Source organism: Salmo salar, chromosome ssa13 (assembly GCF_905237065.1).
Source record: "Salmo salar chromosome ssa13, Ssal_v3.1, whole genome shotgun sequence".
NCBI lineage: Eukaryota > Metazoa > Chordata > Actinopteri > Salmoniformes > Salmonidae > Salmo > Salmo salar.
In genome coordinates, this window is record NC_059454.1 from 74074344 (window position 1) to 74098150 (window position 23807).

The 23807-nt window shown below is 44.1% G+C and overlaps 1 protein-coding gene and 1 non-coding gene across 3 annotated transcripts; both read left to right on the forward strand.

The window, feature by feature from the left end:
• The first annotated feature begins 9165 nt into the window (after window positions 1–9165).
• On the forward strand, window positions 9166–13460 carry LOC106567668 (protein orai-2). 2 transcript variants are annotated; one of them, XM_014137224.2, is made up of 3 exons: window positions 9166–9365; window positions 10608–10843; window positions 11142–13460. In XM_014137224.2, the coding sequence occupies exons 2-3, from the start codon at window positions 10613–10615 to the stop codon at window positions 11739–11741; spliced, it is 831 nt and encodes a 276-aa protein (XP_013992699.1). In that variant the 5' UTR covers window positions 9166–9365; window positions 10608–10612; the 3' UTR covers window positions 11742–13460. The 2 variants fall into 2 exon arrangements, with proteins under 2 accessions (XP_013992699.1, XP_013992700.1); XM_014137225.2 differs by having other exon boundaries at window positions 9191–9320.
• A 1017-nt stretch (window positions 13461–14477) lies between these two features.
• Window positions 14478–14575, forward strand: LOC123726267 (Z30 small nucleolar RNA). The gene has a single exon (XR_006758658.1). It is a non-coding gene; the product is annotated as a Z30 small nucleolar RNA (small nucleolar RNA).
• The last annotated feature ends 9232 nt before the right edge of the window (window positions 14576–23807 follow it).

The following is a 23807-nucleotide window of genomic DNA, read 5'->3' on the forward strand; positions in this document are numbered from 1 at the left end:
TCCAGTGTGGCATATTGACAAGCATGATCATAACAATGATGTGCCCTGTACAATAAAAGGCCACTCTAAACTGTGCAGTTTTGTCACACAACACAATGTCTCAAGTTTTGGGGGAGTGTGCAATTGGCATACTGACTGCCGCAAAGTCCACTAGCACTGGTGCCAGAGAATTTAATGTTAATTTCTCTACCATAAGCTGCCTCGAATGTCATTTTAGATTATTTGGCAGTACAGCCAACTGGCCTCACAACCACAGACCATGTGTTACCACGCCAGTCAAGGACCACATCCGGCCTCTTCACCTGCAGGATCGTCTGAGACCAGCCACCTGATGTAACTGGAGTATTTCTGTCTGTAATTAAAGGCTTTTTGTGGGGAAAAAACATTCTGATTCTATTTCAATTGACTGACTTTTGAACTGTAATTTAGTAAATGCATTGAAATTGTTGCGTTTTATATTAGCAGTAAAACAATGACAAATGTTACTGTTGGGTATGTCATAATTCCAGAAATAAACTAAGGGGTAGACAACTTGAGTCTATCTAGTTTTATGGTCATGAAAAGACGTGTATTAAAGGAGAAGGAAATTAAACGTCGAAATGGAGTTGTGGTGTTACTTGCTTTTTGCACTGGCAAGGATTACTCTTGGGCATTAAACATTTTCATGCGTGTAATTGAATGTTTCATTACATTTACATTTAAGTCATTTAGCAGACGCTCTTACCCAGAGCGACTTACAAATTGGTGCATTCACCTTATGATATCCAGTGGAACAACCACTTTACAATAGTGCATCTAAATCTTTTAAGGGGGGGGGTTAGAAGGATTACTTTATCCTATCCTAGGTATTCCTTAAAGAGGTGGGGTTTCAGGTGTCTCCGGAAGGTGGTGATTGACTCCACTGTCCTGGCGTCGTGAGGGAGCTTGTTCCACCATTGGGGTGCCAGAGCAGCGAACAGTTTTGACTGGGCTGAGCGGGAACTGTGCTTCCTCAGAGGTAGGGGGGCCAGCAGGCCAGAGGTGGATGAACGCAGTGCCCTTGTTTGGGTGTAGGGCCTGATCAGAGCCTGAAGGTATGGAGGTGCCGTTCCCTTCACAGCTCCGTAGGCAATCACCATGGTCTTGTAGCGGATGCGAGCTTCAACTGGAAGCCAGTGGAGAGAGCGGAGGAGCGGGGTGACGTGAGAGAACTTGGGAAGGTTGAACACCAGACGGGCTGCGGCGTTCTGGATGAGTTGTAGGGGTTTAATGGCACAGGCAGGGAGCCCAGCCAACAGCGAGTTGCAGTAATCCAGACGGGAGATGACAAGTGCCTGGATTAGGACCTGCGCCGCTTCCTGTGTGAGGCAGGGTCGTACTCTGCGAATGTTGTAGAGCATGAACCTACAGGATCGGGTCACCGCCTTGATGTTAGTGGAGAACGACAGGGTGTTGTCCAGGATCACGCCAAGGTTCTTAGCACTCTGGGAGGAGGACACAAGGGAGTTGTCAACCGTGATGGCGAGATCATGGAACGGGCAGTCCTTCCCCGGGAGGAAGAGCAGCTCCGTCTTGCCGAGCTTCAGCTTGAGGTGGTGATCCGTCATCCACACTGATATGTCTGACAGACATGCAGAGATGCGATTCGCCGCCTGGTTATCAGAAGGGGGAAAGGAGAAGATTAATTGTGTGTCGTCTGCATAGCAATGATAGGAGAGACCATGTGAGGATATGACAGAGCCAAGTGACTTGGTGTATAGCGAGAATAGGAGAGGGCCTAGAACAGAGCCCTGGGGGACACCAGTGGTGAGAGCGCATGGTGCGGAGACAGATTCTCGCCACGCCACCTGGTAGGAGCGACCTGTCAGGTAAGACGCAATCCAAGCGTGGGCCGCGCCGGAGATGCCCAACCCGGAGAGGGTGGAGAGGAGGATCTGATGGTTCACAGTATCAAAGGCAGCAGATAGGTCTAGAAGGATGAGAGCAGAGGAGAGAGAGTTAGCTTTAGCAGTGCGGAGAGCCTCCGTGACACAGAGAAGAGCAGTCTCAGTTGAATGCCCAGTCTTGAAACCTGACTGATTAGGATCAAGAAGGTCATTCTGAGAGAGATAGCAGGAGAGCTGGCCAAGGACGGCACGTTCAAGAGTTTTGGAGAGAAAAGAAAGAAGGGATACTGGTCTGTAGTTGTTGACATCGGAGGGATCGAGTGTAGGTTTTTTTCAGAAGGGGTGCAACTCTCGCTCTCTTGAAGACGGAAGGGACGTAGCCAGCGGTCAAGGATGAGTTGATGAGCGAGGTGAGGTAGGGGAGAAGGTCTACGGAAATGGTCTGGAGAAGAGAGGAGGGGATAGGGTCAAGTGGGCAGGTTGTTGGGCGGCCGGCCGTCACAAGACGCGAGATTTCATCTGGAGAGAGAGGGGAGAAAGAGGTCAAAGCACAGGGTAGGGCAGTGTGAGCAGGACCAGCGGTGTCGTTTGACTTAGCAAACGAGGATCGGATATCGTCAACCTTCTTTTCAAAATGGTTGACGAAGTCATCCGCAGAGAGGGAGGAGGGGGGGAGGGGGAGGAGGATTCAGGAGGGAGGAGAAGGTAGCAAAGAGCTTCCTAGGGTTAGAGGCAGATGCTTGGAATTTAGAGTGGTAGAAAGTGGCTTTAGCAGCAGAGACAGAAGAGGAGAATGTAGAGAGGAGGGAGTGAAAGGATGCCAGGTCCGCACGGAGGCGAGTTTTCCTCCATTTCCGCTCGGCTGCCCGGAGCCCTGTTCTGTGAGCTCGTAGTGAGTCGTCGAGCCACGGAGCAGGAGGGGAGGACCGAGCCGGCCTGGAGGATAGGGGACAGAGAAAATCAAAGGATGCAGAAAGGGAGGAGAGGAGGGTTGAGGAGGCAGAATCAGGAGATAGGTTGGAGAAGGTTTGAGCAGAGGGAAGAGATGATAGGATGGAAGAGGAGAGAGTAGCGGGAGAGAGAGGGCGAAGGTTGTTTCAATACATACACTTTGTGTGTGTGTGAGAGAGATGATTGGACTGAAAGTGTGACTGACAGGTTGAGTTATTTTTTTAGGTTGTGTTTACAAAGGCAGCCCAATTCTTATTTTATTTTTTTACTAATTGGTCTTTTGACCAATCAGACCAGCTCTGAAAAAAAATCTGATTGGGGGAAAGAAATATCAGATTTGTGCTGACTAGGAGGATGTTTCCCAACCCTGGTCCTCAAGTACCCCAACAGTACACGTTTTTATTGTAACCCTGGACAAGCACACCTGATTCAACTAATCATGAAGCCCTCAATGAGTTGAATGAGGTGTGTTTGTCCAGGGCTACAATGAAAATGTGTACTGTTGGCGGTACCCGAGGACCAGGGTTAGGAAACACTGGCCTAGTCAGCCTCTTCCTGTAGAGAGAACCATTTGAATATAATCAAATTGGTGATGGCTTCTAAACTGAAGGACAGAGAACCAGAGCCAAGCCACAGACTGAAGGTTCAGGCATACTGATTTATCAGAAACTTTAATCCAGAGCAGAAAGGACATGTAAATGTGGAAACTTATTGTCGATTGTGTGAGGATCACAATTTAGGTGATACAAATAATTTTGTATCGAGGTGAACTTCCCAACTCCTTTAAGTAAATCATTGTGTTCATATGGCTCACTTTTGTGTTAGTCATCTCCTCTTGGCATGCAGTTCGATTAAACATTTGCTACGTTGAGTTACTCCATGTGCTTAACCTACGTCTCCTTTGTCTTGAGCCAACTTCGCTGTCAGCCAAAACGGGGCACCTGGCTCATGCCCGGGACGTAGCCCGGTTCCAAAACTAATGCAATCAACACTAACCTCCTTCACCCGGGAGCATTGATGCTCCGTTTGTAACCAAGTGGGAGGTGGAAATGTACAAGTTGTGAAGTTAATACCAGTTGGATGGGTTCATGTGCTTTGAACTCATTGAGAAACGATGATTGGCTAATGGCCAACAAGCTGAAAAACCATAAGCTAAGCGTACAGCTATCATTCTTGTAAACAAATGATTGAGTTCAAAAACAATATTAGACTGCTTTATATAAATGTTTTGTTACATTTAACTGCCAAAAATACTGTTATCGAGGTAATCTCCTTAGTAGGTGACATCCGAGGTCTACATGTGGGATAAGTTGGAGCTCAGGATGAAAGACAACTTTCCCACTAGTAATTACCAGTTGGAGAGCCATTCAAGTGGATTTTCATGTGGTAAATTCCCACTTGGTTACGAACACAGCATAATAGCACTTCCTTACATTAATTGCACTATAACGGTGACAAACGGTGCCCACATAAAGCTGTCCCAACAGCAGTCCCAACACCTTACCACTGCTACACCTGGCTATCAGCGGAGCCTTGTCTGGCAGCAAAACAGTTAATTCAGCTTAATTTACTGCCTTTTAAAAAAACATAGCTGATGTGGCTGACTTGCTTAAACAAAGGTGGTTTCTACTGACAATTGAGATGTACAACTATGGCATAAGGGGACAACGAGCGGATAAGAGGCAATCCGTAATTTCGATGAAGACAATGAGTGAGCTAGGACGGATATAGTCAACCATTTGTTCAGCACTTTGAAATGTACAGTGACGGAATTCAGAACAAGGGTCGCTCTTACAGTATTCTCCCTCTACACAAATTCAGAACCGTAGGCTAAAGGGGATATATGTAAGACAACGAAAGCTCTTACAATATTCGATAACTACATTTCTCTAAAACAGGCTATAGGCTACATGTGCACCACCAAGTCAGAACAGTAGGCTCAGTTATGAGGGGGAAAGGGCCTCTGGCAGTCTTTATGGGGTTACCACAAGGTTCAATTCTCGGGCTGACTCTCTTCTCTGTATATATCAATGATGTCGATCTTGCTGCTGGTGAGTCTCTGAGTCTCTACGCAGACGACACCATTCTGTTTACATCTGGCACTTCTTTGGATACTGTGCTAACAAACCTCCAAACGAGCTTCAACGCCATACAACACTCCTTCCGTGACCTCCAACTGCTTTTAAATGCAAGTAAAACTAAGTGCATGCTCTTCAACCGATTGCTGCCCGCACCCTCCCGCCCGACTAGTATCACTGCTCTGGACGGTTCTGACTTAGAATATGTGGACAACTACAAATACCTAGGTGTCTTGCTAGACTGTAAACTCTCCTTCCAGACTCACATTAAGCATCTCCAATCCAAAATTATATCAAGAATCGGCTTCCTATTTCGCAAAACAAAGCCTCCTTCACTCATGCTGCCAAACATACCCTCGTAAAATGACTATCCTACCGATCCTTGACTTCGGCGATGTCATTTACAAAATAGCCTCCAACACTCTACTCAGCAAACTGGATGTAGTCTATCACAGTGCCATCCGTTTTGTCACCAAAGCACCATATACTACCCACCACTTCGACCTGTATGTTCTCGTTGGCAGGCCCTCACTACATATTCGTCGCCAAACCCACTGGCTCCAGGTCACCTATAAGTCTATGCTTGGTAAAGCCCTGCCTTATCTCAGCTCACTGGTCACCATAGCAACACCCACCCGTAGCACGTGCTCCAGCAGGTATATTTCATTGGTCACCCCCAAAGCCAACACTTCCTTTGGCCACCTTTCCTTCCAGTTCTCTGCTGGCAATGACTGGAACGAATTGCAAAAATCTCTGAAGCTGGAGTCTTATATCTCCCTCTCTAACTTTAAGCATCAGCTGTCAGAGCAGCTTACCGATCACTGTACCTGTACACAGCCAATCTGTAAATCGCACACCTGACTACCTCATCCCCATATTGTTACTTATCCTCTTGCTCCTTTGCACACCAGTATCTCTACTTGCACATCACCATCTGCACTTCTATCATTCCAGTGTTAATGCTAAATTGTAATTATTTCGCCTCAATGGCCTTCTTATTGCTTTACCTCCCTACATTTGCACACACTGTACATAGATTTTTCTATTGTGTTATTGACTGTACATTTGTTTATGTGTAACTCTGTGTTGTTGTTTGTGTCGCACTGCTTTATCTTGTCCAGGTCGCAGTTGTAAATGAGAACTTGTTCTCAACTGGCCTACCTGGTTAAATAAAGGTGAAATAAAAAAATGTAATAAAAATATGGGGAATGTGGAGACGGGGTCCAGTTAAAGTGCTGTAACTGTGGGGACACCCATAGTGTGGCATATGGGGGTTGTGCAGTGATGAGAAGACAGGTGGAAGTGCAGCATGTGCGGAGTGGGTGTAAAATCTCATATGCAGAAGCAGTGAAGGTAGTTCACGCAGAAACAAGGGGGCCACCTAGAAAAGCATGTATTCCAGGGCCGGTCGGGATGCAGGTTGGGGGAGAACACAAGATTGGTAGTAGACATGAGGAAGGTTGTTACAGTTGTGACAGCAGCAATCATTTGCACAGAAAAATTACAATCTAAGATTAAGAAGATATAGATCATAGTGTAGTAGGCAGTGAAGTATTTTATGATCAGTTCAGCCAGGAATCATGTATTGGTTCATTTTCATAATGGTGTTGATCCTTCAATGGAATGCCAGAAGGTTGATGGCTAATGGGCAAGCGTTCAAACAGCTTCTTGATGTGATATGTCTCCAGGAGACATGGTTTAATCCTACTCTAGATTTTGTAATAGAAGGGTATGTTGCAGTCTGTAGAGATAGTGGGGGGACTTGAGAGGCTAGAGTTGATGGCCCTTGGGAATTTAGTAGGTCAAGATAGATGGGTAATGTGGTGTGGGGATTTTATTGCTCATAGTACGCTCTGGGGAGGGTTACGGACTGATGTAAATGGACAAGTGTTGGAAAAACTACTTGATGAGAAAGGGCTTGTGAGTCTTAATGAAGGCCGGGGAACCAGGATTGACCCAATAACTAGAAATTAATCTGCTCTGGATTTTACTCTGATCTCAAGTTCAATGGCAGGCGGATATAGTTGGAAGGTATTGGAGGACTCTACAGAGGGTAGTGATCACTATCCTATCATGTGTACTGTAGGAATGAGGGTGGAAGTTTCAGTAGGAAGTGGATTGTGGAGATGGATATTTGGGAAAGCAGAGTGGGGTCAGTTTCAGGAGTTGAGTGAACAGGAGCTGTCTCAGGTCGATCTCAATTCAGATATAGAAACAGTGAATGATGGAGTATTAGTAGGGTCCACAAGTCAGGGGAGAAAGAGTAAACGCAGTTCCCTGGTGGAGTGTAGAGAAGCTGTGAAGTGTAGGAACGGGGCTTTCAGAATGTTGAAAAGGTCCCATAATTACCAGCACCTGATTCATTATAAACAAGCACAAGCAGTATTAAGGAGGATCATTAGGACAGCTAAGAGGGAGTATTGGCGCCAGTTCTGTGGAAACATAGGCAGGATCACTCATGTGGGAGAAGTACGGGGGATTATTAAGAGGATGAGTGGGGTCAGATGAGATTGGGATCTCCCTGTGCTGAAAAGTTGGGAGATTGTTGCAGTGAGAGATACTGAGAAGGCAGAGATGTTAGCCTAGGCATTTGTGAAGGTGCACAGCTCAAATAATCTGACAGAAGAGGGCCAGCGTGGGAGAGAGAGGGTCAGAGGAGAACATCCGGGGGTTGTGGATCAGAGAGAGATGGTCGGGGATACATTGAATGGCCCTTTTGCTTTGGCTGAGATGAAGAGAGAATTAGCTAAAGCTGGGGTAACATCTCCTGGGAAGGATGAGATGTGTTACATCACGATGGCTCATCTCAGTGACACTGCAATGGGGAAAGTATTGGGCCTTTACAATAAGGTGTGGCAGGAACTGCCTGGAAGTTGGAAGCAGGCTGTAGTTGTGCCAATACGGAAACCAGGGAAAGACCCTACTAGTCCTTCAAGCTATAGTCTGATAGCATTGACATCTCATGTATGTAAATTTATGGAAAGGATGATAACGGAAAGGCTGACTTACTTTCTGGAGAGTAGAGGACTAATTAACTCGTTGCACTATCAACGCTGCAGGAGATGTAATACTTCACCCTGTTCCGGGGTGAACAGAGCAAAGTACAGGTTGTTCTGAAATCTCAAATAATCTGATTTGTACTGAAACTCTGTGTGATTTTAAATGCAGAAAAGGTTTGACATTTTTACATCTTAACGTTTGTAGTTTATTACCTAAATGGATCATGTCAAGATCTGGGCCACAAATAATCTTCTTTGTGTCGCTCTTAAAGGCTACCTCCAGTCATTAACAATTAGAATTTTTGGGAGAGATGCTGTTAAAGTTAAGACAACAGCTAACCTTGACATATTGGGTCAACCTACAAGGACATAAGGTTACACATCCTAAGAAAAAGGTGCTCTTAGAGTGCTGGGAATATGACATCTGAATACAAGTTTCGGGTGGATAGGCATTGGCATGGGGAGGGAGTTTAGTCCCTCTGTGGTTCTTCCTGCTATCCCACCTTGGTTTCTGCCTCAGCCAGTGATAGATCTAGGGTTGCTTGAGAGGGTAAGAACTGTTGAGGAAGGAGTAGATTCAGTTGTAAGTGAACATTTAAGAACACAATACTATTTTTTCTTGACTATGGCTGCGGTCCAAACACTTAAAACACACCCTATCCCCTCAGCCCTCAAATTAAGTGGACACTTCTGATGACGTATCATGACGTCTGACGAGTATACACTTGCAGGGAAAGGGGCGAGGGAGGAACGAAAGATTTTTTAAATTGACCACCCTTGGCCGAAAATTCATCACTCGTTCATCCTGCGATGATTGTGTTTTCAGCCACCGGTAACTTGTGGGTGCTTTATATGTGCTACAGTCAATTATGAGTGCACGTCTACTTATTAAATACATCATTATTAATATTTAAGGTGGCAGTGACAAAAAGAGCAATGGATCATTTATGTTTACACAATGGAGTTGATGGCCATACTCTTGGCTGCAGAGTGGGTGGAGGTGGTGAGCCAGACAAGGTAGTCATCTGCTCTGACTCCTGTGCAGCACTGATGAGCTGCAATTAAATGTCTCGGCACAGACAGAATGTATTTATTGTATGAGGTTTTACAGTGCTTTTATAGGGTGAGACAGATGGGGGTATTTGTGATGTTCCTCTGTGCACCAGCTCATGTGGGAGTAGAGGGGAATGAGGAGGTGGATGTTATCGCCAAGCAGGCTCTTAAACATACAGTTGGTGGCGGTAATGCACTTTAGTTGGTTGCCAACTGCCATAAAACATCCACAGAGGAAGTTTTCGTACGCTGCCCTGGATCACGTGACCAGAATGCTCCGGACTAAAATAACAGTGAGGGCGAAGGAAAGATTGTAGCCAAGTCTCTCTCAGCAAGTATTTTAATCACCCTCTCATTCATCGAAGGTCGCTAAGGTTTGTGGATGAATTAATAGGTCAAAGGACGTCTTGGCAAAAAAGGTAAAACTATATCAAGAACCGTGTAGCAGCCTATTGAGCTTGTCAATAACTTAGCCAACGCGATGCTAGCCAGAGTGCTAGGAAGTAACATCGTCAATATTTTATGAGTAACGTTAGCTGTACTAGCAACACCTCGGAGCAGTTGGACGCTGGAATGACTGAAATAAACATTTTATGACATGGCTAGCTAGGTTGTACCTGTTATTTTTCCTGATGGTTTGTTTGCTAGTTAGTTGATATTCCACGCACTGTTGATTCTAGCCAGCGAGCAAGGTTGAAGCTGTCCAGAAAGCAATTAAACAGTTGGCTAGCGTGAGCGCGATATATTAATTTGGTGGGTGCTTAGTTTTAGATATTAACCCACTGGTTCTCAGCTATAAGCACCGCTTACCGGTGGAACCATGTGAACTACAATCCCGACGCTCTGCTTTAACGTTTAGAAACGTCAATCATCGCGTTTGATATGGTTTTGAAAACACAAGTTCCATAGCTTTCAAATAAAATATATATACTTACTGTAGCAGATTTGCACAGATCCATACATCTGTGTGTCTCCAGCCAACGAGCTACACTTCCTCCCCAGTTACGCGTACACACAGGTGTTCGAGCAAGCTAATTGGCACAGGTGGTTGTCTGTCTTCGTAAACAAGTGCAGTAACATGGACATATGTCTGTGTGGGAACAATACCCGTAATACAGGCTTCAGGAATATCATGCACAAAATGAATTGTTCAGCTACAAATAATTTGACCAAGTTGTAAATGATTTACCTACCTACTAGACATCATGGTCGTATCAGGTTGAACTTTCCTGACAAGGATGTTGCCGTATGACTAAAAAGAGAAGACCTTTTACAATGAGTTGTCTAAATCTCTACTATATGTGTCAAACACAAGTTAAATTCTTAGCCAACATTGACAAGGATGTAACCATGTCACTTTTTTTTGCTGCAGCTGGCATTAAGGCACAACCCATACTTTCAAGCACTCACTGCTCAATATTTTGTGTAGCTGGCAATAGCCATGTTTTTTTGGGCTGAACTATAGACGGGGATGCAAACCACTCATAAAACAATGGAATCCCAGCAAAGTGAGCAGCCTAGTTTTGGATATGTCTCAAGAATTCAGCCATAGTGTCTCAAATGTGTTGGACCACACTGTAAAATTGGCCCACCGACAAACATTAACTCTAAATGTATTTTATTTCCTTTTATTAATGTTGCCATCCATCCTTGTCTGCTAGTTGCCATGAGCAGTGAGCTGAACGTGCCCATGGGCTCCCCGGCCCCGGGGGGCTCAGAGCAGATGCCGGAGGGTGGAGGGATGGACTACAGGGACTGGGTGCGCCGCAGCTACCTGGAGCTGGTCACCTCCAATCACCACTCTGTACAGGCCCTGTCTTGGAGGAAGCTCTACTTGAGCCGGGCCAAGCTGAAAGCCTCCAGCCGCACCTCTGCCCTGCTCTCAGGCTTTGCTATGGTGAGTTACCCCACTATTTTCCAGGGATAATAATCCCTTCAAAGTTGTTTTCAAGATCAATTTCCCTGGCAGCCTGTATGTTGTATCACTAGAGACTGAGACATTTTTCAGATAAACCTCTTGAGGGAAAAAAAGCAAACTCACTCACTCACTCCCAGGCTGCTATTAATAGCATGTGAACCAATCTGAAAAGTAGGAAGTTTTGACATTTATGCTAGTAGCTATCCTGCTCACTGTGGTGGTGGACTGTGATAATAATGATGATGATGATGGTGATGTTGTTGTTGTGCCATGCTAGGTGGCCATGGTGGAGGTCCAGCTGGAGATGCAGTACAACTACCCGCGCATGCTCCTCATCGCCTTTAGTGTGTGCACCACGGTGCTGGTGGCTGTACACTTATTTGCGTTGCTCATCAGCACCTGCATCCTGCCGCATGTGGAGGCGGTCAGCAACATCCACAACCTCAACTCAGTCAGTGAGTCACCTCACGAGCGCATGCACCACTACATTGAGCTGGCCTGGGGCTTCTCCACCGCCCTGGGCATCCTGCTCTTCCTGGCCGAGGTGGTGCTGCTCTGCTGGATCAAGTTCCTGCCCGTGGACTCTGGTGCTGCCAACCAGGTGGCTGTGGCGGCTGCCGAACTGGCACTATCTAAGGTGAACTGTAGTGGCCCCGCCGTGCCGTCCGCCGCTCCGCCAGGGCACAGCGGCTGGCAGGCGGCCTTGGCCTCCACCATCATCATGGTGCCGGTGGGGGTGATCTTTGTGGTATTCACCATCCACTTCTACCGCTCTCTGGTGAGCCACAAGACAGAGCGCCACCACCAGGAGATCGAGGAACTGCACAAGATTAAGGTGCAGCTGGATGGGTGTGAAAGAGGCCTACAGGCAGTGTGAGCTCTTTAGCTCCTCTTTCTGCTCTTCTGTCCACTCTCAATGGCATTGACAAGCACCAAAATTCCACTGAATAAGTGGGAGGATTAAGGATTTCTCCCACGCTACTAATTTATTGAGGTCAAAGGTTAGAGTATGTTTGTTTTGGAAAATAGTATCTTGTCTCTGAGCGAAGTAGGATCTGATGTATTGAGGTACATTAAAATAGGACTTATTTTCTAATATCTTGAGGGCTATTTTGTGAGTTGTTCATTTGTGCCATCTCTCCACAATTCATAAAGGAATTGGTGAAAATCTAAATAAGATGTCAAACTTCACTGCATGCTTGTTCTCACAAGGCAGTGTTATTGTGGTCATGCCAGGCTATGGTTTACACAGATCACGGCAGTAAGCAGATACAGAAGCGGGTGGAAACAGTCCATTTACTTTTTGAAGTTGTTCATGTTGCACCAAACAGTGTAATGTTTCTCAGTAGGTGACAGTAATAGGAGCACACACAAATGCTGTGTGTAGACATGCTTTGGGGAGTATGTTCACTTAATCTGCATTATAATCCATATTTTATATAGAACTCCCTCCCAGGCCTATAAACTGTCCTTTAGTTCTTAGGCTACTCTGTGGTGTCAAAGATAGTGAATAGCTACGGTGGATCGGCGTTAAGACTTGTAATCTCCTCATATTAGTGAAGGACTGCTTATTTATTTTAAGTTGCTGTTAATTATTGTTAAAAGAGACTACCTGCTCACACAGCAAATTAATATTGAAGTTACAATGTATATGCTCACCAAAGTATAGTTTAGTGAACTTCCATTGGCTTATATAACAAAACAGTATAAACATTGACAAATAATAGAATGACTACATGAAATTCATATCCACTGCTATGCATTATATTTTCTTTACGACATTGGCACAAAACATGTTTTATGTGCCAAAAAGGGCGAGGTAATTGCTCCTGTCCTATTCAAAACAACACTGACATGTTAATACCTGTCTGAACATGTTTACAATAGTATTATTGCAGCAGAGAGGATGCTTACTGTATGATAAGTAACCAGTGTCAAATGTCATTTGCACCATTACTTTTTATGGAAGTGTGTCGGCTATGATTAAATTGAAGAGGGTTACTGAATATATCACTGATGCAATGAACCAGGCACGATGATCATAACTCAATGCTTATTGAATACTTTCATTCTTAACACTTTATTGGTGGGTTTGAGTGGTGACCTATGGATGAGGAATGTAAATACAGTCAATGGTGCCAGTTCTCTTGAATAAATATTTTTTTTCTCAGCTTAAAAAAAAAAAAGTTAAGTTAACATTCCAAACAAAGATTTTTCTGACCAAGAATCTCCTTTCTTTCAATGTGGTGGAAAAAGACAAAAGTGCACTTGTAGTTTAGTTCGAAAGTTAGTGTTAATACTAGAATGTCACATTGTTTTCTTCTTCAGGTCATACTTAAGTGTTGTAAATGTCCCCTCTGAAAAAAGTTTATTTGACCAAACAAAAGGATTGTATGTTGATGGGGAAACAATGCTGTCAATTTGTTCAAACCTGACTTATTTTGGATATTAACAACACATGGGGTATTGTGGTACATTTACTGCTTTCTGTGCACTATGTAGTCTATTAAAGGTTCTGTGGAATAGCATGTCTTTTAATATCTTGTTAATGAATGTTAAATAAAGACTCATCTTATTTTGTTATTTCCATGCCCTACTCTGTGTACTTGTGTCTATATTTTATGAGCTGACTATATCTTGTGAAGACCTAGGTCGTGTTTCCCTGCTAAGACGTTGCATGCATCAACCAATGGTTCCGTTCCATGTCATCAACAGTGCCATTGGGCGGCAGATTGCTATAACATTTGGTTAGCTTATAGTAAAGAGCTGACACACGTCAGCAACGTCTGAGCAGAGGAACACAGCCATAGTATACCAGAGTTATACAGATGATCCCATTCCCAGAAGTTAAGACAGGCCATGCCCCATCTAATTTGGCAATCTTGCCTTACATAAGATAATGTTTCTGATTAGCTGCTAACTTTCCACTTTGTTTATTCCAGAATGAATGATAATGCCCCAGACAGCTTGGATGTATTAAAGAGAATCAGACTATTTTGTTGTCTGGCTTCTCTCTGTAATATGCATCAATTGAAAAGCCTATCCTTCCACGTCTCAAGAGGGCCAGATGGTACACACCTGCGATATTTTGAAACAGCCAAATTGCTATTCTGATGATGTGCTACACCAAAGATGCTACCATAGTGATTGTGGTTGTCCAATCCTGGCCCTGGTTTGTTCAATTACACAACATTTACAGCTGTGTAATCATTACACTAATTGGACATGTAATTATTGTCCCAAGTGATAGCCAATAGAACACCCCAAGCACACACTATCCAATCAAGTTAGTTTACTTAAAAGGATGGCTCACACAACTTGTGTTTATGCATTCTCTTATTACTGGAGGGACAAGTCACCAAACCGCTACATCTTCTAGTTTATTACAATGCCTCTGATACATTGAAGAGGATGGGTATGTCTTTTTTTTAATTACTTTTGATCACGCTACCAGTAGTTCTTACTTCAATGGCCAAATGGTTAGATGCTAATCTTGTAAAATGTTTAGAAACTGGTTTGGTTTCTTTTGGAGCGATGTCTGTAATTAAGTTCCTGGCTTTTAACCTAATGAGTACCAACAAAATAGCATAGTTTGGTCTTGTGACACTGTTGCAGCTATGATGATGAAATGAAGCATTTCCTGACTTGGTATTGACACTCAAGGGTGTTGCTGACCAAGGTGTGATTGATTTTAATCTTCTCTCTGAGCTGTTATATCCAAATGAGCTGTTTGATTTCCTGCAAATACCCAAATGTTTAATCACATCCTGTTGAGATCCTGACTTGTTTTCTATTTATTAAAATCACAGGGGGGGCTATTCAGGACTTGGAACCAGTTCACCAGTAACTTGGCAACCAATGGTATGTAGCCCACAAGCTGGATCCTTAGGCTGTGTTCACACTGGTAGCCCTATTACTTTTCTCACTTATTGGTCTTTCTGAAAACGTATTGGTCAAAAGGCCAGTAAGTTGGAAAAATATCATGATTGGGCTTCTTGTGTAAACGCAGCATAATTTTCCTGATGTCACTCTGGCCAATGGCCATGTATGCTCCATTTCAAACAGAAAATATTCCCATTAGGTTTTGGTGGCAAGCTATGTGAAGCATTTCCTGACTCTATTGTCACTGACCAAGGTGTGATTGGTTGTAATCTTCTCTCCGAGCTGGTAAGTCTAAATGCCCTCTGTCCGCATCCTCTCCACTAATGTGGGGTGAGACTGGTGGTCTATCTTATAATTGAATTTATACAGTGGCTTTGATGGGTTGAACCCCCAACAATGCAAAGTACTTAGACCTTTTGAAAAACAGTTTGTGCTCTGCAAGGGTTCCTTGGTTGATGCAAATCTTTTTTGGCATTGGTGGCTTCTATTTGCGTAGATATGATTAACTTGCAGGAAATGGTTAATTTAACCATTCATTCCAAATGTCCAACCAGTTATCTAGCCTTGAACTGCTTTAATATGTGGTCTTCTGTTTCAGTTTGAAGAGGCGCTTGATCATCTGTCATGGTGCCTTATTATTAAGGAAATGGCCTTTGACTTTAAACAGTGGGCTGGACCCCAGCAAGATGAGTGAACTTTTAAGCTGATGTCATTTTAAATGTTTTTTTTTTATGGAGCTGGATGGGAGGCCCCCTTTTCATATTAGAAGAACTCTCCAGCCAGACCACAATAGATCACGTTCACATATCTGCATGGAGGTTGTGACCTGTTTCTAAATATATTGTGACGACTTCAAATGAAAAGTACTTGTTTGTCCACTTAGATTAGAACACATATTCTAATCTATCATGAATTAGTATTTTATTCATCAACTGGTTCATGTAATCAGGACAAGCTTGATGGGGTTAACTGTCCCAGTCTTCAAATTCATCCTGGTTAAAGGGAATTCTTTAATGTGATTCCAGCTAGATCTAGCTCTATAGCAGTATTATTAACAGCCTTGTTCTTTTGACAATTTTCAGATGCCTTTGCTGTTTACTGAAGGAATCCACTGGGACCTTGCAGGCTTGAAATAGCTTTTGGCCTTTGGAGAAGATCATGTTAAAGAAGCTCTGACCAAGGTCTTGAGGCTGCTTAGTAAAAAGCAGTGATACTAATGAGAGCAGTGAGCGGTTTTCTTTTTCTCATGGTAGTCAATTGGTAACATGCAACAAAGATGGCTCAAATGTGTAAGTGCCTTTTTAAATTTGGGAAAGATCATGGTCAAATTCATGGGGATGGCTCACAAATTAAATTTAAGGGAGTATATTGCATTGGAAGCCTAATTTGAAAAATACCTCTTGTCATGTTGTAATAAACTGGACTTGTTCAAAACAGACATTACTGCATTGAAGAGGAACTGCCCCTAAAAATCCAACTAATCCTTTTGAAAATGGTCTGTGGCATCAAACATTTTATTCTTAAGTCAAAATTGACTTAAGTGAGATTACTTTGGTAATCTAAAACTGAGTTTGATACCTGTCACAGGGAGTAAAGTTTAAGCTGGGTTTGGATTACATTTGTCAAATCATGCCCCCTTCGACAAACTCGATGTGCAAATTGCCCACGTCACTTAGCTATGAGAAACTAGCCACAAGAAGGATTACTGATGGTGGACTACACATTTTGTTTTCAGAGTACCTCATTGCAAGTGCAAAGGGGAATGTGCCATAGTTGAAGTTGATGCAGCAAGTTTGGACTGTAATAAAAATTCAAGGGAACATGCTAATTTGACAAAGTAAAAATCCAATCTCAATGGATATTAGACTTCAGAATTGCATTGGGGGCATATTTTTCACTGTACAGCCTTACTAATGGATTGTGGCTCAATGAAATGGGGTGTCAGTCTACTCAGTGACACCCACAACTGTAGAATTTAAATTGTCAGGGAAGGGGAGGAGCATCCTCAGTGAAATTCATAACTTAAAACATTTCATGTTACCCTTAACTCTATAATCACGTGTCACCAAATTGCATTAAACACTTTTGCAAAGGTCTACAGTAGCCTCAAAAGCACTCTGTAGGGTAGCACCATGGTATAGCCGGAGGACAGCTAGCTTCCATCCTCTGGGTACGTTGACTTCAATACAAACCGTAGAAGGCTGCTGGTTCTCACCCCCTTCCACATGGACACAAAGTAATTGACCATTTCCGTAGGCCGTTCTCCAACTGATCAGAGCGCTTGCAGCATGAACTGACATGTCCACCCAGTCAAAGGCGCAAATGTTAATTCTCAAGTTTGAGTTCCTGAGTGCACTGGAGCAGGTCTTCAAGGATTGCTCTGTTACTCTTTCCTTGATCCTGACTAGTCTCCCAGTCCCTGCCACTGAGAAACATCCCACAGCGTCATGTTACTGCCACCACCATGCTTCACTGTAGGGATGGTGCCAGGTTTCCTCCAGACATGACGCTTGGTATTCAGGCCAAAGAGTTCAATCTTGGTTTCATCAGACCAGAGAATCAGTGGTCAGAGGCCTTCAGGTGAATGTCAAACTCCAAGCTGGGCGTCATGTGCCTTTAACTGAGGAGTGGCTTCCGTCTGGCCACTCTACCACAAAGGCCTAATTTTTGGAGTGCTGCAGAGATGGTTGTCCTTCTGGAAGGTTCTCCCATCTCCACAGAGGAGCTCTGGAGCTCTGTCAGTGACCATCGGTTACTTGGTCACCTCCCCGACCAAGGCCCCTCTCCCCCAATTGCTCAGCTTGGCCGGGCAGCCAACTCTAGGAGTCTTGGTGGTTCCATACTTCCATTTAAGAATGAAGGCCACTGTGTTCTTGTGGACCTTCAATGCTGCAGAAATGTTTTGGTACCCTTCCACAGATCTGTGCCTTGACACAATCCTGTCATGGAGCGCCACAGACAATTCCTTTGACCTCGTGGCTTGGTTTTTGCTCTGACATGTACTGTCAATTGTGGGACCTTATAGACAGGTGTGTGCTTTTCCAAATCATGCCCAATCAATTTAATTTACCACAGGTGGACTCAAGTTGTAGAAACATCTCAAGGATGATCAAAGGAGAGAATGCATCTGAGCTCAATTGCAAGTCTCATAGAAAAGGGTCTGAGTATCGAGGTATTTCTGGTTTTTATTGTTAATATTTGCAATGTCTACATGTGTTTTTGCTTTTTCATTATGGTGTATTGTGTGTAGATTGATGGGAAAAAATATTTTAATCCATTTTAGCATAAGGCTGTAATGTAACAAAATGTGTAAAAAGGGAAGGGGTCTGAATTCTTTACGAATGCACTGTAGATACTCTGCATGCCAGTCTCTCTTGGCTAAAAGTTGAGAGACTGACTGCATCACTTTTGTATTAGATTTTTGTAAGTTCTAAATTGTTTTGCATAGTGAACTTACACACTTACCACACCAGGGGTCTTTTCACAGTCCCACAAATTCAAGAAAGCGTACAGTATTATATATAGCCATTATTGCATGTAACTCCCATACCATATTCCTCCAATGAACAGCAAACCTGGTTTCAAAACAGATCATGCAACACCCACGGCACAACACCTCTCCCTTATTTGACCTAGATAGTGCATGTATTGATATGTAGGCTGTGTGATGTTTTTAAATGTATGTAGATCTGTGCTTGAGCAGTTGTCTATTATTGTTCTGTATTATGTTTTGTGTGGACCCCAGGAAGAGTAGCTGCTGCTTTCGGAAAAGCTAATGGGAAGCCTAATAAAATACAAAAAATACCTCTTGCCTGCTCACCAACGGTCATTGATGTGCAGAACAAAATTGGGTAGGTTTAGTCTGACCTGTTCAAAATTCAAAATAGTGCAGTTTAGAAAGTATCCACACCTCTTGACTTTTTCCACATTTTGCTACAGCCTGTATTTAAAATTGATTGAATTTAGATATTTTTTATGTCACTGGCCTATACACAATACCCCATGCCAAAGTGGAATTATGTTTTAGAAATGTAAAATAAATGGACAATACATTTCATCTTTTTTAAGTATTCAACCCCTTTTACAGCAAGCCTAAATAAGTTCAGAAGTAAAAATGTGCTTAACAAGTCACATGTTGAATGGACTCTGTGTGAAATAATAGTGGTTAACATGATCATTGAGGGTAGTCAATTTGATGTCATTTTTAAATGATGACCTCATCTCTGTACTCCACACATACAATTATCTGAATGGTTTCTCAGTCAAGGCAGTACATTTCAAACACAAAGACCAGGGAGGTATTCCAATGCCTCGCTTAAGGGCACCTAGTGGTAGATGGGTAAAAAAAAAAGCAGACTTGGAATATCCCTTTGAGCATTGTGAAGTTATTAATTACACTTTGAATGGTGTATCAATAAACCCAGTCACTGTAAAGATACAGGCGTGCTTCCTAACTCGGTTGCCAGAGAGGAAGGAAACCACGCAGGGATTTCACCCTGAGGCCAATGGTGACTTTGAAACAGTTACAGAGTTGAATGGCTGTGATAGGAAAAAACTGAAGATAGATCAACATTGTATACGGAACAAAAATATAAACACAACATGTAGTGTTGGTCCCATGTTTCATGAGCTGAAATAAAAAATACATGCATAATGTTTGAAACAAGGCACTAAAGTAATACTGCAAAATATGTGCCTAAGAAATTAACTTTGTGGTCGAGTTAGTTTTGAAGTAAATCTACTTGAAAATCTATGGCAAAAACTTAAAATAGTTGTCTAGCAATGATCAACAACCAATTTGATTGAGCTTGATTATAGAAAATAATAAATGGGCAAATGTTGCACAATCCAGGTGTGGAAAGCTCTTAGAGACTTACCCAGAAAGACTCACAGCTGTAATCACTGCCAAAGGTTTTGGGTGTGAATAATTAAACTCAGCAAAACAAGAAACGTCCTCTCACTGTCAACTGTGTTTATTTTCAGCAAACTTAACATGTGTATATATTTGTATGAACATAGGATTCAACAACTGAGACAAAAGGACTAAAGCATCCGCCAACTCCTGGACAGTCTGTGGTGCAACGTGGCGTTGGTGGATGGAGCGAGACATGATGTCCCAGATGTGCTCAATTGGATTCAGGTCTGGGGAACGGGTGGGCCAGTCCATAGCATCAATGCATTCCTCTTGCAGGAACTGCTTACACACTCCAGCCACATGAGGTCTAGCATTGTCTTGCATTAGGAGGAACCCAGGGCCAACGGCACCAGCATATGGTCTCGCAAGGGGTCTGAGGATCTCATCTCGGTACCTAACAGCAGTCAGGCTACCTCTGGCGAGCACATGGAGGGCTGTGCGGCCCCCCAAAGAAATGCCACCCCACACCATGACTGACCCACCGCCAAACCGGTCATGCTGGAGGATGTTGCAGGCAGCAGAACGTTCTCCACAGCGTCTCCAGACTCTGTCACGTCTATCACATGTGCTCAGTGTGAACCTGCTTTCATCTGTGAAGAGCACAGGGCGCCAGTGGCGAATTGGCCAATCTTGGTGTTCTCTGGCAAATGCCAAACGTCCTGCACGGTGTTGGGCTGTAAGCGCAACCCCCACCTGTGGACGTCGGGCCCTCATACCACCCTCATGGAGTCTGTTTCTGACCGTTTGAGCAGACACATGCACATTTGTGGCCTGCCGGAAGTCATTTTGCAGGGCTCTGGCAGTGCTCCTCCTGCTCCTCCTTGTACAAAGGCGGAGGTAGCGGTCCTGCTGCTGGGTTGTTGCCCTCTTACGGCCTCCTCCACGTCTCCTGATGTACTGGCCTGTCTCCTGGTAGCGCCTCCATGCTCTGGACACTACGCTGACAGACACAGCAAACCTTCTTGCCACAGCTCGCATTGATGTGCCATCCTGGATGAGCTGCACTACCTGAGCCACTTGTGTGGGTTGTAGACTCCGTCTCATGCTACCACTAGAGTGAAAGCACCGCCAGCATTCAAAAGTGACCAAAACATCAGCCAGGAAGCATAGGAACTGAGAAGTGGTCTGTGGTCACCACCTGCCGAACCACTCCTTTATTGGGGGTGTCTTGCTAATTGCCTATAATTTCCACTTGTTGTCTATTCCATTTGCACAACAGCATGTGAAATGTATTGTCAATCAGTGTTGCTTCCTAAGTGGACAGTTTGATTTCACAGAAGTGTGATTGACTTGGAGTTACATTGTGTTGTTTAAGTGTTCCCTTTATTTTTTTGAGCAGTATATTTCTGAAGTCATGTCGTTTAATTCATCTTCCTGTTCTCCCCACTGCTCTCCAGGTGGCTGAGGCACTCTTCCAGCAGGTCTTTCGGCATTATAACCTTCCGGAGGATATCATCTCCGACCGTGGCCCCCAATTCACATCGCGCGTATGGAGGGCCTTCATGGAGAAGCTCGGGGTCATGGTCAGCCTCACTTCCATGTATCGGCCTCAGTCCAACAGGCAGGTGGAGAGGATGAACCAGGAGCTGGGGAGTTTCCTTAGGAGTCACTGTCTGGACCAGCAGGGTGAATGGGCACGATTCCTTCCATGGGCAAAGTACGCCCAGAATTCGCTGCAACACTCCTCCACTGGGTTGACTCCCTTCCAGTGTGTTCTGGATTTTCAGCCAGCCCTTGCTCCGTGGACTCCGGGCCAGACTGAGGCTCCTGCGGTTGATGAGTGATTTGGGCTTGCAGAAGAAGTGTGGAGCGACGCTCACGTGAGACTCCAGTGCGCCGTCCATCATAAAAAAAGAACAGGCAGACCACCACCACAGTGAGACCCCTGTGTTCCACCCTGGGGATCGCGTCTGGCTCTCTACCAGGAACCTTCCTGCCCTGCAAGAAACTGAGCCCCCCGGTTTGTGGGGCCGTTCAAGGTTCTCTGGAGGGTCAACGAGGGGATGTATAGGTTACAACTGGCCAGTCTCTACCGTATCTCACCCTCGTTTCATGTCTCCCTTCTCAGGCCGGTGGTTCCTGGTCCCCTAGCTGATGCTGTCCCCCACGACATCCCACGACATCTTAACCAGAATAGCCTACCCGGCATGATTGAAAAATGAACTAGCAGGAAAGCAGCCTCCATTTGCTATTCGAGTGCACACAGATGACATGTCTTTTTTCCCCCCTGCCCATTTGATAATGTGCCATTCTAAATCAAAACTAATTTTACATATTAGTAAAGACAAGGTTCAATTGAGAATAGTCTGACAGGTGAAAATGGTCACTTGATGAAAACCGTCTGTGCAGCCTGAGGCAAGGAACAAGAGTGCAAGCTTTTTTGGGGGGAATTTTCTCAATTCATCAATAGCCTATAGTTGCATCTTGCAGCCCATATACAGTACGTTTTGATTTATCATTCTAAGGTTTGTATCATTCACAACTAAAGTAGCCAAATAACTCTATCTAGCATATTGGACCTGTTTCAAATGATCACTTTTACACTCAACATAGCCACTTCATATGCACACTCGCTCCGGCATGGGAAAAATATCCTTTCAATTTTATTCTTACTATAAAATATAAAAAAATGGTACGGAACTTAACCATATCTTGTCTGCTAAATGGACAAGCCTACAGCATTGCACAAAGCCAGATAACATACAGTAGGCCAATTGGTATTCTGCTCTTCTGAAATACATTTCATAATGTTTCTTTAGACCTGACTAAAATAATGTATTTATTGTGACAGTGTATATTAAATTGATTTATTTATTTTTTAAATGTAGATGTTCCAATGGCGCGCATCAGCAGCTTGTATGCCCGGAGGCCTGGAGATGCTAAACGTGTTTATGTTAATTAACGGTCAATTACCGTGAGGCCGGCAGTCTTTTGTTTGACAATAAAATAAATTAACTACAAGACCATGGTACTTGCCTACGGAGCAGCAAGAGGAACCGCCCCTCCCTACCTTCAGGCGATGCTCAAATCCTACACCCCAACCCGAGCACTCCTTTCTGCCACATCTGGTCTCTTGGCCCTCCCACCCCTATGGGAGGGCAGCTCCCGCTCAGCCCAGTTCAATCTCTTCTCTGTCCTGGCGGCACCCCAACGGTGAAACCAGCTTCCCCCTGAAGCTAGGACAGCAGAGTCCCTTCAAATCTTCCCGAAAACATCTGAAATCCTACCTCTTCAAAGAGTATCTTAAATAATCCCACAGTATCCCCCTCACAAATATATACTTTTGTGAACCCCCGCTGACAAAATGTCATGACCGCCACAGCCCTAGTTGTCACAATTTAATTCTTACCTTGAGCCGATGGTCATGGAAGGGGTGGCTGGTTTGAGGTCCATATTTGTGATATCATGCCCTGTGAGGTGGGCCAGCCTGACACCTGCCAGCCACAGCAATGGTGAGTGGGTCTTGGCTCGGTCAAACATGTACAGCAGCTGCTGGCAGAAAACCCAGCTGTTCCAGCATCCCTCTGCTTGGCCAGTACCTGTTTCAGCTTGGCCCTCAGGTAAGGAACCAGGCAAAGCAGGACCAGCGAGCGCCAGTGCTGTTTCCAACGCAGACCCAGGTGAGATGTCAATTCGTGCCCCGAAGCAGCCACACACTTTAGGCTGTAAAAGTTTTCAGAGAATGAGGCACTAGTCCAAGACAGAAAACGGTGCTGAAGCAATACATCGAGGACGTAGCGAGAGGGGTTGGACTCAGCCAGAACCTGAGGTAATACTTGAGAGAAGGAAATTGCATCATATCAATCTTTAATCATATATACTGTGCCTTCAGAATTTATTGACTTATTCCAACATTGTGTTGTTACAGCATGAATTGTAAAAACTCACCCATCTACAAACACACACAATACCCCATAATGACAAAGTGAAAACATGTTTTTAGACATTTTTGCAAATGTATTGAAAATTAAATGCAGAAATATCTAATTTACTTAAGTTTTCACACCCCTGAGTCAATACATGTTAGAATCACCTTTGGCATCGATTACAGCTGTGAGTTTTTCTGGGTAAGTCTCTAAGAGCTTTGCACACCTGGATTGTACAATATTTGCACATTATAATAATTTTTTTCCTTCAAACTCTGTC